The sequence below is a fragment of the Salvelinus namaycush genome, chromosome 15, assembly GCF_016432855.1.
Source record: "Salvelinus namaycush isolate Seneca chromosome 15, SaNama_1.0, whole genome shotgun sequence".
Classification (NCBI taxonomy): domain Eukaryota; kingdom Metazoa; phylum Chordata; class Actinopteri; order Salmoniformes; family Salmonidae; genus Salvelinus; species Salvelinus namaycush.
Window position 1 is genome coordinate 32,059,768 of NC_052321.1, and position 13,579 is coordinate 32,073,346.

Below are 13,579 nucleotides of genomic sequence, written 5' to 3' on the forward strand. Positions count from 1 at the left end.
TTCTTCATATTGACAGATGGAAAGGTGCCAATCCAGAACACTAGGATCCTGTGTGAAACAACTCCCACTTGTTCTCCGACATTCAGCGTTGGTTGGAAGAGAATGCGCACCTTCCCTAGAATATTTACGCTCTGTTTCAGTGTAGTTTGAAGGATAACATGAAAATATGAACACTGAAGCGACATAAACAATTGGACAAAGCTTCCTCAGCCTTCCTGCTCGTCCCTGGTGTTTTGTGTCACTACAATTGCAGAGGGACAGCTGAGCCTGAGCCCACACCCAAAACAGACCCAGACAATGGAGCTTGGACTCCTAGCTTCACTGTTAGAGATATTGCATTATGACTGACAACAAAACAGCACAGCAATGTTTGGATTTCCAACTCAATGTAGAAAAGGCTTGTCTTAAAGGGTTGATAACTTTGTGTCAGTTGTGAGTATCACATTTTCTTTGATACGATGATCAGTCCTCTCATAAACTTCCTAGCACATTTTAGCGTTTTACATGTACATTACAACACGCAAGTTGACCATCACATACCATGATTGCATATGGATGTTCTATCTACTAGCCGTCAATCCTTCTGGAAAGAACCAAATACATCAGTTTGAAATGAATTCTACAATGAATTTCCACTTCGATGACAAAAGAATCATCAACCGCAGACACACAAGTAGCAATGACACTAATGTGTATAGAACAGTGTATAGAAATATAGGCTATTGGTGAGTGAGAGACAAGCTGTAGTGGATTCCCCCTCCCCTCTAAGTCAAGATAAAAGCAAGAGCTTAGCAAACAAGGTTTGGCAAATCTGCTTAAAATCCACTAGCGGAGCATTGAAAGTAAAGGCCTTAGGGTGAGCAGCATACTATCTAGTATTAAAAACCTCGCATTGCATTGCTCCAGAGAGCTGCGCACTATCCTTGAAAGAAAATGTCTGTCATATAAAACCCTCATGGAATATTATTGTAATTCACATGGAATGTTAATGAAATTCTTCAGATTGACTATTTCGTGTGTACATATCCCAATAATGAACATGTTATAACCATGTAATAACATGGTTTGGCTCCACGTTACAACATAACCGCCAATATGTGTCCGTAGCCTTAAAAAGTCTACTGTATTTTCAAGTAAGAAAATCAGACAGGCCAGGCTGATGCACCATTGAAAAATATACCGTATAAATGCTACAGTCTCAATGAATGAATATGTTTATTCTTGTTGACAATGTGCCATCTCCTGGTGATGATCCCCAGTCCTCGGTATGTTATCAGTATCACACAAATAGGCACACCAAACATTCAGACATTAGTTAATACATTGAAATTCTTCATTTACACAATTACATAGCAACCATGCACGAGCGTCGCGCCCCCGCTTTGAGCACTAATGGAAAAGTTACTGAGAGCGATGGTGAGAGCATTATGTATCAGTCGCCATTACTGACTGGGATGAGAGGGGAGGGAGCAATGTCTCGGATTACACGCAGCTAACACCAATAACACTAAATATATGAAAACAATCACATTTTGAATAGAAAGAGTATACACCGAACGCTCCCTGTGATTTAAAGGACACGAGCCGTTGAGAAATCGAATTTGCTGGAGTAAAATAATACACTTGGAATGCTATCTTTTTTTCGTGGTCTCGGGAGCTGGGAGCGACCATGTTAGGTAGGGGAATGTAATTTGGAATGGACTGCATCGAGTTTCTTCATTAGCTACACTCTGGATAGCATTATCTGTGTCAAGTAAATTCCAAATGGTTATATTCACGATCAAGGGAGGTAACGAAATATTCCGGCAAGGTCCTTGTAGTTTATATTTTGCGCTCAGTGAAATGTATTGTTCGACTAACACTATCTTGCTAGCTAGCTAGCCAGCGTTAGCTACAGCTTGCTAGCTAACGTTAGCAGGCTAACCTCAGTCAGAGAGGACTGGAAGCGAGCATTTTTTTTGCGTGGTTTCGGGGCAAGGCCCGCGAGCTGGCTAGTCATTCTTTCATGCAAATATCATTGATGGGTTGTCATTGTCATAGTCATAGTTTCTGAATACAATGGCATAGTCAGACGGAGCCTTTTATTGCATGGGTTATTTTAATTGTACCAATATTGCGCAGATTAAGCACGTCAGCTAGGTCAATTATTAACTTGCAAGCTAACGTTACTGTCAAGCTAATGAACCTATCTATGATTGTTGCAAGATGATCGTTCATGTGTTGGTTACTCGCAAATTGTCTAGAACAGCGTTCTACTTTTAAATAACCTCTACATCTCCTGGTAGTGGATTGCTTCTAGTGAGTTTAACGTGTGCCTCTCCGGCGATGAAATTCTTGGTTGTATGTCATTATCATCAATGACGGGGGTTGAGTAGGGCTCACAGTTCAGAACGTAGTTAGCAGACCTTGAATGAAATGTAGCCAGGTACTAGCTACAACTCATAATGAAAGGAAGTCAACGACAGAGTGAAGGTGGCGATGGTTTGCTATTGGCTACCTTCTCACTTGGATACTGATATTCACATATCTCGCTAATAACTAGAACTGCAATAGCTATGTCATAATAGCTACATTCCTGTCTAATAAAAGCGTGGGACCGTTGTAGCTATATTATTGTGTCGGACGTCAATTTGACTGATTTACTAGTCTGTTTGCTATGTAACATGTCATGATGGGGTGTGTTGCATGATTCTTACGACCGTACACAGTGGAACAAATAATAGCCAGTATTGTTGTCAAAATATTCAATAGATGGCAGGTGCAACAGTAACCTGCAACAATAGTATTGCTTGGAGTAAACTGACACGTAATCCATATTGAATGATGATGAATAGTAGTTTATTTCAGTTTATTTCTAAGTTATTTGTGGGTCACTGGTCATTCAACTCAAAGTGGAAGAAATACGTTTTTTGTGGAGTTACCAATATTCTGTGGGGAAAAAATACACTATGAAAAGAGTCACTGACACTGAACATGGGGTTTATTTGTTGTTTAACTCTGACAGACAGTACAGGTTTTATCAAAAATGGTATTTGCTACTAACAGAGTCATTTCTGTAGGTTTGGCTTATGTGACACAGTCTCTAGAGAGGAAATAGCATACTGTTGCTGTTCAGATTTGATCATTAGGCCTGTGGACCGTTTGCACCATGACAATGACTCACTGCAAAAACACCAAATGCACCCTATTCCCTTCATAGTGCAAAAGTTGCGCACTATAGGGAATAGGGTGCCATTTCGTATGCAAACCATATTAGGCCTATGAAATCAGGTTTTTGGGGTTCCTATGTGTGTTTTTCAATAATACACTTTGTTTTTCAGGGAGGTGATAATAGGGGAGAACCAGCTTCCCTATCGCAGTACGAGGATCTAGGAGGAAAGAGGGATTCACCACTAAAGGGAAGAAGCCATGATTGTGCAACACTACCCTATCTAACCAATGGGAGTGGAATGGTAGCTGTGCTGGTAGAAACCTTTCCTGAAAGTGACAAAGCAATGACAGGGGGAATATAATGGCCAAGAACAAGGAGGCACGCCCCCTAACATATGCTGTCAGTGTTGTTGGCCTCTCAGGGACAGAGAAGGAGAAGGGCAACTGTGGCGTGGGCAAGTCCTGCCTATGCAACAGATATGTGCGCTCCAACGCGGACAGCTACTACACTGAGCACACTTCTGTGTTGAGCACAATTGACTTTGGAGGTCGCGTGGTGAACAATGATCATTTCCTCTACTGGGGTGAAGTGCCACACCGAAGTGATGACGGGCTCGAGTGCAAAATTCAAATCATTGAACAAACAGAGTTCATTGATGATCAGACTTTCTTGCCCCATCGCAGCACAAACCTGCAGCCCTATACTAAAAGGGCTGCAGCCTCCAAGATACAGTCTGCTGAAAAGCTGATGTACATTTGCACCGACCAGCTTGGCCTGGAGCAGGATTTTGATCAGAAGCAAATGGCCGATGGGAAACTGAATGTTGACGGTTTTATATTGTGTATAGACGTGAGCAAAGGCTGCAATAGGAAATTTGAAGATCAGATGAAATTTGTCAACAGCCTTTATTCTCAAATGGTCAAATCGAAAAAGCCCATCGTCATTGCTGCAACGAAATGTGACGAGTGCGTGGAGCAGTATCTAAGGGACCTTCAGGCATTCGCTGCAAGCAAAAAGAACCTCCTGGTGGTAGAAACGTCGGCTCGATCTAGCATCAATGTAGACCTGTGTTTTAATGCGTTAACCCAGCAGATGGACAAAACACGAGGCAAACCCAAAACCATTCCTTATTTGGAGGCCTACAAAGTTCATAGACAGTTAGTAGCCACAGTGTCCGACAAGTTTGAAAAGCGGATTGTACAAACCGTCAGAGATTATCACACAAGTTGGAAAATGGTGAGTAACACGTTGAAAAACCACCCTGACTATGAGGAATACATCAACCTGGAAGGCACCCGAAAAGCTAGAAACACCCTCAACAAGCACATAGAACAGCTGAAGCAGGAACATATCAGGAAAAGGAGGGAAGAATACTTCTTGAGCCTGCCAAAAATTCTCAATAACTTGCTCAACAACTTGGAAGAACTTGAGAACCTGAGCTGGTCAGAGGCTCAAAGCATCTTGAAGAGCAGGGCCGAGTTTCAATTCTGGTTTGTGTTGCTGGAGCACACCCCGTGGGATGAGACGGACCAAATTGACAAAGTCAATGACAGAAGAGTGCCCTTTGATCTCCTCAAAACGTCGGAAGGGGAAAAGATTTATCAGAACCATGTCCAACATCTGTTCTCAGAGAAAAGACGGTTAGAAATGAAGGATAGATTCAAGAAGACGTTGGATCGAGTCCATTTCATCAGCCCTGGACAACCCTGGGAAGAGGTCATGTGTTTTGTCATGGAGGACGAGGCCTACAAGTATATCAGTGAATCTGATCGCAGGGATGTTTACAGCCAGCATCAGCAGGAAATAGTTGAAAGGGCCAAAGAGGAATTTCAGGAAATGCTTTTTGAACACGCCGAGCTGTTTTATGACCTTGATTTAAACGCCACCCCAAGCTGTGACAAAATGAGCGAGATCCACACTGTGCTCAACGAGGAGCCCAGATACAGAGCCCTGCAGAAACTGGCCCCGGACAGGGAGTCGCTTCTCCTCAAGCACATCGGGTTCGTCTACCACCCCACAAAGGAGACGTGTCTGAGTGGACAGAGCTGCGTTGACATGAATGTCGAGCAGGTACTGGCTAACAGGCTAGTTCAGCTGGACCACAGTCGCTCTAATCTCTACTATAACAGTGCCAACATTGATAAAGTTAATCTGTGTCTCTTGGGAAGGGAGGGTCTCGCACAAGAACTCGCAAATGAAATCCGAGCTCAGTCCACTGATGATGAGTACACCCTGGATGGGAAAATCTATGAACTGGAGCTTCTGCCTGTTGATGTCAACTCAACGTTGCTCTTTAGCCATACATGGGCGTCGACCTTCAAACCTCATGGAATCTTCTGTGTCTTCAGCTCCATAGAGTCGCTAAATTGTATTGGCGACTGCATAGGGCGAATCAGGGGAGAGATTGCACAGAACAGGAGGGAGAGATACGCTCAGCCATTGCCATTCATTCTAATCCTAGCAAACCAGAGAGACAGTGTTTGCAAAAATATGCCTATCTTGAGGCATCAGGGCCAACAGCTTGCAAATAAGCTACAGTGCACCTTTGTAGACATACCCTCTGATACTTTTCCGCGGAAGTTTAATGAGTTACAAATTAAACAGGCTCTCAGAGGAGTATTAGAAGGACTAAAGCACAACTTTGATGTGATGAGCCCTCTGCCTTCCATCAAAGACATGTCAGAGACCGACTTGAGGATCGTTATGTGTGCCGTGTGTGGGGATCCATTCAGCGTGGACCTCATCCTTTCACCTTTCCTGGATTCACATTCCTGCAGCGCAGGGCAACCTGGCCAAAGTAACACTCTGATCCTCAACAAAATCATCGGCGACAGTCGCAGAAGAATACAGGTCACAGTCCTCTCCTACCACTCCTCCATCGGAATCAGGAAGGACGAGCTTGTCCATGGATACATCCTGGTCTACTCGGCTAAACGCAAGTCCTCCATGGCGATGCTCAGAGCTTTCCTGGCAGAGGTCCAAGACGTCATCCCTGTTCAAATGGTGGCCATCACAGACAGTCAAGCCGACTTCTTTGAGAACGACGAAATCAAAGAGCTCATGACTGAAGGGGAGCACATCGCTACGGAGATAACCGCCAAATTCACAGCTCTATACTCTCTGTCTCAGTACCATCGGCAGACGGAAGTCTTCACACCGTTCTTCAACGAGGTGCTAGAGAAGAAGAGCAGTATCGAGAGCGCCTTCATGTACGACAGCTCTCGAGACTGCATGGGTGCGAGCGAAGATGTCTTCCCCCAGTCTCCCCACAGTCATTCCCCTGCTTACAATTACTACCCTGACTCAGAGGATGACACCGAGGCTCCTCCACCTTACAGCCCCATCGGGGATGACGTGCAGCTTCTTCCAACGCCTAGCGAACGTGCTAAGTACAGGATCGATCTGGAGGGAAACGAGTACCCTGTCCATAGCACACCTCTAAGTGACCACGAGCGCAACCACAGAGTGCCTCCCCCAGTTAGGCCCAAGCCTATACTACCCAAGTCCAACGTCAAGAAGCTGGACCCCAATCTCCTGAAGACCATCGAGGCTGGGATGAGGAGCAACAGACGACAACGCGGCCCCATGGCCCACGGTGAAGACGTTGAGGCGTCCGACAATTACGCAGACCCCATAGACACTCTCCTGAAATCAAAAGGCTTCAGCGACGACATCTACGCTGTCCCGGAGGACACCCAGAGCAGGATTGTCAAAATGCGCAACTCGTTTGGAGGGCTTCACGTCTTGCACGGGGATGAGGAGAACGGCTTCGACCGCAAGGCACAGGCCAGCAGGAGGCCCTCCAAGTATAAGCACCGCTCAAAAATACTCTTCAGCAAAACCAAGATGTACCACAGACGTGTCCACTCCGACGTCAGCGACGATGAGTCTGGGCCGGCCATGCAGAAGAAGAAGAAGGGCAGGGCCCATCGGGGCAGTGAGGAGGACCCCCTGCTCTCCCCTGCTGACCCCTGGAAGGGAGGGATAGACAACCCTGCCATCACCTCCGATCCAGAGCAGGATGACATGAAGAAGAAAAAAAAGAAAACGCCAAAGACAAAGGAACCTAAAAAGGTAAGTGTTCTGATTCTTCATGTTCTGTGTAATCGTTTCTTATATCATTTTTTTTATGTTGTTTTAGATAGGCCTAATACTTACTGTAAAGAGAAATCAAAGCTATTGTACATGTTATATGTAATTGTACATTGTCTAACAGCTGGTCATACAGTCCAGTGATCTCAAGCACTACACATGATTACTATGAAAGAGATTCAGAATCGTCTGCACTCATGCAGTGAAGCAAGTCGATGTTTTATCTATCACACTGAGAGCAAACGTGACTTGCAATTTCTGTTCAATATTGCAACATCACATATTCCTGGCCAAACATGCACTCCCATTCCTCAGCAGTTAAGACAAGCTACAACACAAGCAGTGACAAGATAATCACGGTTAAATATGACTGCCATATTGCGGATAGCCCCTTCTGTTGTCATAGTTGAGGAGTGAGAGGAGATGTATGCAGTTGAAGAATATCTGGGCATCCCACTGTATTGTAGTCTGGTCTGGCTACAGTTGGCCAGGTGTTAAAGGCATTTGGAGGCAGGCAGGGTTCCCAGGGCTTGGAGGAAGTGTACTGAGGCATGAATCAGTGGACAGCGATTATGTTCAAAATGGCACCCTATTCCCAATTTAGTGCACTACTTTGACCAGAGCCCTATGGACTCTGGCCAAAAGTTGTGCAATATATAGGGAATAGGGTGACATTTGGGACATAAGGGAGAGATTGGCCTGTTAGACTATATTCTCCCAAACTTTATATTTTCACAGAAATACAGTAGGTAAACCATCACAATTACGTTTCAAAGAGCTTGCTTCATTCTTCATTTTGTAAATTATTTTGTCTGCATATAACAGGGCAATCTATCATACAAAAATGTTTTGGCTAAAAGCCAAACTTCATATACACTGCTCAAAAAAATAAAGGGAACACTTAAACAACACAATGTAACTCCAAGTCAATCACACTTCTGTGAAATCAAACTGTCCACTTAGGAAGCAACACTGATTGACAATAAATTTCACATGCTGTTGTGCAAATGGAATAGACAAAAGGTGGAAATTATAGGCAATTAGCAAGACACCCCCAATAAAGGAATGGTTCTGCAGGTGGTGACCACAGACCACTTCTCAGTTCCTATGCTTCCTGGCTGATGTTTTGGTCACTTTTGAATGCTGGCGGTGCTTTCACTCTGGTGGTAGCATGAGACGGAGTCTACAACCCACACAAGTGGCTCAGGTAGTGCAGTTCATCCAGGATGGCACATCAATGCGAGCTGTGGCAAAAAGGTTTGCTGTGTCTGTCAGCGTAGTGTCCAGAGCATGGAGGCGCTACCAGGAGACAGGCCAGTACATCAGGAGACGTGGAGGAGGCCGTAGGAGGGCAACAACCCAGCAGCAGGACCGCTACCTCCGCCTTTGTGCAAGGAGGTGCACTGCCAGAGCCCTGCAAATGACCTCCAGCAGGCCACAAATGTGCATTGGGGGTGTCTTGCTAATTGCCTATAATTTCCACCTTTTGTCTATTCCATTTGCACAACAGCATGTGAAATTTATTGTCAATCAGTGTTGCTTCCTAAGTGGACAGTTTGATTTCACAGAAGTGTGATTGACTTGGAGTTACATTGTGTTGTTTAAGTGTTCCCTTTATTTTTTTGAGCAGTGTATTACAATCATGAATCGGTGACAGTACAGTAGCACTACTGCCATGAAGAATACTCTCATTGTTTGAACATTTTGCTTCCTTTGATAATCAGGCAACAGAACATTAAACAAAGAACAAAATATTATTTCTTGCAAGGTGTTTTACACTTGTGGAGGATGACAACTCTTGAAGAATTGAAATTCAAAGGATTTACTTTTTTCTCTCTCTTGAAAACAATGCTGTAATGTTTTCTTTCACTTTGTGTTTTTGTGTTATTCACAGCCAAAATCCAAGCCCCCAAAGCCTTTGTACCCACCCACACGGAGGAACTGGGACAGCAACTACTTTGGTGTTCCCCTGCAGAACCTGGTCACCCCGGACCGGCCAATCCCCTTGTTCATTGAGAAGTGTGTGGACTACATTGAACGCACTGGTAGGTTACTTTTTATCAGTTCTCCCTCATCTCTGTTTTGGGTTGTTGTTACTATTTGAGTGTGTGAGCATGACGCTGTAGTTGTGAGTGTGGGCCATTTCTCTCTTGATCATAGGCAACCCCAAGTACTGTATGTTTTGCTATTTGGTTGGAATTCACTTGAGCTTTTTGTGACCGCTGCTAACAAAATGTGGGATTTATTCCTGCTGCCTTTTCACTACTAGCTGACAGTTCTTGGGAGTTCAGTTCTATGATAATACGATAAGTCCTCTCCCCCAACAGACTGGCATGACCTTTATGACAGACCATCATTGGGGTTTTGGTTATTGTTCAGTGTTTCCCCTATATTTATTTAGCAGCGGCACACCGCCACTGTTAAATCAGTCGCCACTGAAAAAAATAGACAAAAAAACAAATATATACATATATAGAGAGATTTTTTAAATTCTGCTGAGACGTGCTTTTAAGATCAGTGACAAGTTACAACATCCGATCCTCCGAGAAACCGCCAAGGTAACTAGCTAGCTAAATCAAATCAAATTGTATTGGTCCCATACACATATTTTAGCAGATGTTATTGCGGGTGTAGCTAGCTTGTAATCCTGGAAGTGTAGCCAACCCTATTAATAGATGTATAAATGTATGCCCCAGGAAGACCAAAGCCATCAACCCACCGCTGCTTAAAAAAATCCTAGGGGAAAGACTGCCGTTATTGCATTACAAACCACTGAATTCCAGGAAGAAGAGAGGATGGATTTATTAGAGCTATGGTGTAGTTCCTTGTAAGGGTCCCCTCCTGTTTGTATTGACTTAACCTTGCTTAAGATCTTCTGAAGCGCTTACTTAGCTCACTTGATCCTTTTAATTGTTGGATCTCATATAATGTTAGGGGTTAGTCTAGTGATTCATTAATTTGGCCCATGGGTTTTAAACAAGCTTATTCACTGAGATGCCCAGCTACATTTGTTCATAATCCTTTAGTAGTCAAACGTAGCATTGTAGCAATATTGTTTCCCTTTGCAATGAAACAAAGGTCTTGACCCGCCTTAATTTCTGCAACGTGTATCAGTCACCAGCTACAAGCAATGACTGGGGAAAGAAGACTCTGCTAACTGCTTACACACTCAATCGCGGTTTTCTTTAAACTTGTCCTTTTTCCTCAGTAATAAATTGCGTTTCAAGGGGGGCATAAGAGGGGAGGGCGAGCGACTGGGCATGGTGAATGATTAAATGGAATTTGATGTTGATGCATTTGGAAATCTCATTGGCCATTATTGTCTAAGCGAGAGATGCGAGAGAGGGCAATATTTTGAAGGCAGCAGCAGAAATCTCCCTCTAGGGTATTGGTTATGATATCTGATTTGTAAATCTGCAGTTCACAGTAGTGTCTGGAGCTGGAAACGATATCCTCTCTGAGCTTAGTGAACCCGCCAAGCAGCATTCGTTTTTTCCCTAGATATAAGAAAGTGCTTTTCCATAAATTTTGGGGGGTTGAACGTAATCTCAGAGCATATGTTAACCCAAACTGGGTAAAAAAGCTGATTATTTTTGTTTGCTTTGAAGTCAGTGGAGTAGAGTAAAAGTCTGAATTAATTCAAGTAGTAGTCATTGGAAACTGCCTGCTATTGCTTTCAGGGGCGTCGTGCCCCCCTACTTCCCTTTACCATGCTTTGTAGTTGACCACCATATTCAATGGAAACATTGACTGGTAGGCCTACTAATCAATACCCAGTGAGTGAGTAGCTTAGTAGTCGGTCTCAAACAAACCAACATGGTGGTGAATTTCACACGGGTCCGAGTAGCCTAGTTTGTGGCCAAAAGAGTTTGGTTTCTGTTGGTTTCTTATGACAATTGTGATGAGACTCAGACAGGGCCTGAATTTAGCTCTGGGGACCTTGGTTTCCACTGGACTGGAAGTCCTGTGCTAAGAAAATAGTTATAATAGGTGGCAGACTAACATCGGATCACTGAACATAACATACAACAGCACAGTGCTGCAGAGTGCAGGAAGAGAGTGGCTGGTTTCATCAAGAGCCTGAAGAATGCTGAAACAAAATGAGCAATCACCTTCAATTAACAGACACCCATGGCAGCCCATTTTCTCTCGCCATCTCTCCTCTCTCTCTCTCACCCTTTCTCTCCCCTGTTGCTATGGGCCCTCTCATCTCTCCACATCACAAAATGGAGGAAAGAAAATGAAAGAATTAATGACATGATGCATAAAGAAGCATGTTCAGACTGGCTTGCTGACTAGTAGCTAATCTTGGGTTATATATACAGTTCCAGTCAAAAGTTTGGAAGCACCTACTCATTCCAGGGTTTTTCTTAATTTTTTACTATTTTGAAGACATAAAAACTATGAAATAACACATATGGAATCATGTAGTAACCAAAAAAGTGTTAAACAAATTTAAATATATTTTATATTTGAGTAGCCACCCTTTGCCTTGATGACAGATTTGCACACTCTTGGATTCTCCTCAACCAGCTTCATGAGGTAGTCACCTGGAATGGATTTCAATTAACAGGTGTGCCTTGTTAATTTGTGAAATGTCTTTCCTTAATGCTTTTGGGCCAATCAGTTGTGTTGTGACAAGGTAGGGGTGGTATACAGAAGATAGCCCTATTTGGTAAAAGACCAAGTCCATATTATGGCAAGAACAGCTCATAAAGCAAAGAGAAACGACAGTCCATCATTACTTTAAGACATGAAGGTCAGTCAATCTGGAAAATGTCGCAAAAACCATCAAGCGCTAAACCATCAAACTGGCTCTCACGAGGACTGCCACAGGAAAGGAAGACCCAGAGTTACCTCTGCTGCAGAGTGTAAGTTCATTAGAGTTACCAGCCTCAGAAATTGCAGCCCAGATAAATGCGGCACAGAGTTCAAGTAACAGACACATCTCAACATCAACTGTTCAGAGGAGACTGTGTGAATCAGGCCTTCATGGTCAAATTGCTGCAAAGAAACCACTACTAAAGGACACCAATGAGAAGAAGAGACTTGCTTGGGCCAAGAAACACAAGCAGTGGAGATTAGACCAGTGGAAATCAGAGTACAAATTGGAGATTTTTGGTTCCAACCGCCGTATCTTTGTGAGACGCAGCCGTGTCTTTGTGAGACGCAGAGTAGGTGAACGGATGATCTCTGCATGTGTGGTTCCCACCGGGAAGCGTGGAGGAGGAGGTGTGGTGGTGCTTTGCTGGTGACAATGTCTGATTTATTTAGACTTCAAGGCACATTTAACCAGCATGGCTACCACAGTGTTCTGCAGCGATACGCCATCCCATCTGGTTTGCGCTTAGTCCCACTATCATTTGTTTTTCAACAGGACAATGACCTCCTGGCTGTGTAAGAGCTATTTGACCAAGAAGAAGAGTCATGGATTGCTGCATCAGATGACCTGGCCACGACAATCAGCTGACCTCAATCCAGTTGAGATGGTTTGGGATGAGTTGGACCGCAGAGTGAAGGAAAAGTAGCCAACAAGTACTCAGCATATGTGGGAACTCCTTCAATACTGTTGGAAAAGCATTCAAAGTGAAGCTGGTTGTGAGAATGCCAAGAGTGTGCAAAGCTGTCATCAAGGCAAAGAGTGGGAAATGGTAAAAATAAAGAAAAACCATTGAATGAGTAGGTGTGTCCAAACTTTTGACTGGTACTAGTACTGGTACGAGAGAGAGATTTGTTTCCCCAGGGATTCACAATAGTAAGGAAGGAGTAGCCTGCTCCCTTGATGCACTTTTTCCATTAGTGGTAATGGAGGCCTGTGATGTTCACAAACAGCCATGGGCAGATAAAGCCGTCTCACTGGATCACAGAGAAAGTCAACAGTCAAGTTAACTCACACCAGATGGATGAGGGGGGGTCACAATAAGGGATGACTGTCATCTCTGAGTGACATTTGTGTACATAAAATGTAGGCTATACAGTAAGTAAAGGAGATTAATGCATTGGTATTCTATGAGCAAACCAGTATTTACTCGTAGCTACACTGAACAAAATATAAAAGCAACATTCAACATTTTCAAAGATTTTACTGAGTTACAGTTCATATAAGGAAACAAGTCAATTTAAATAAATTCATTAGGCTCTAATCTATCAATTTCACATGACTGGGAATACAGATATGCATCTGTTGGTCACAGATACCTTAAAAACAAGGATCAGAAAACCAGTCAGTATCTGGTGTGACCACCATTTGCCTCATGCAGCGCGACATGCATCTCCTTCGCATAGTTGATCAGGCTGTTGGTTGTGGCCTGTGGAATGTTTTTCCACTCCTTTTCA

General features: G+C 43.7%; 1 protein-coding gene across 1 annotated transcript in view; it reads left to right on the forward strand.

Annotated features, from left to right (window-relative positions):
- Positions 1-1,447: 1,447 nt before the first annotated feature.
- arhgap5 (Rho GTPase activating protein 5) overlaps positions 1,448-13,579 on the forward strand; it is a 40,707-nt gene continuing 28,575 nt past the window's right edge. The window contains exons 1-3 of the mRNA XM_039009772.1: positions 1,448-1,676; positions 3,321-7,225; positions 9,138-9,288. Of these exons, the coding sequence (XP_038865700.1) occupies positions 3,512-7,225; positions 9,138-9,288 (3,865 nt within the window). The 5' untranslated portion in view covers positions 1,448-1,676; positions 3,321-3,511. The remainder of the gene's footprint in view (positions 1,677-3,320; positions 7,226-9,137; positions 9,289-13,579) is intronic.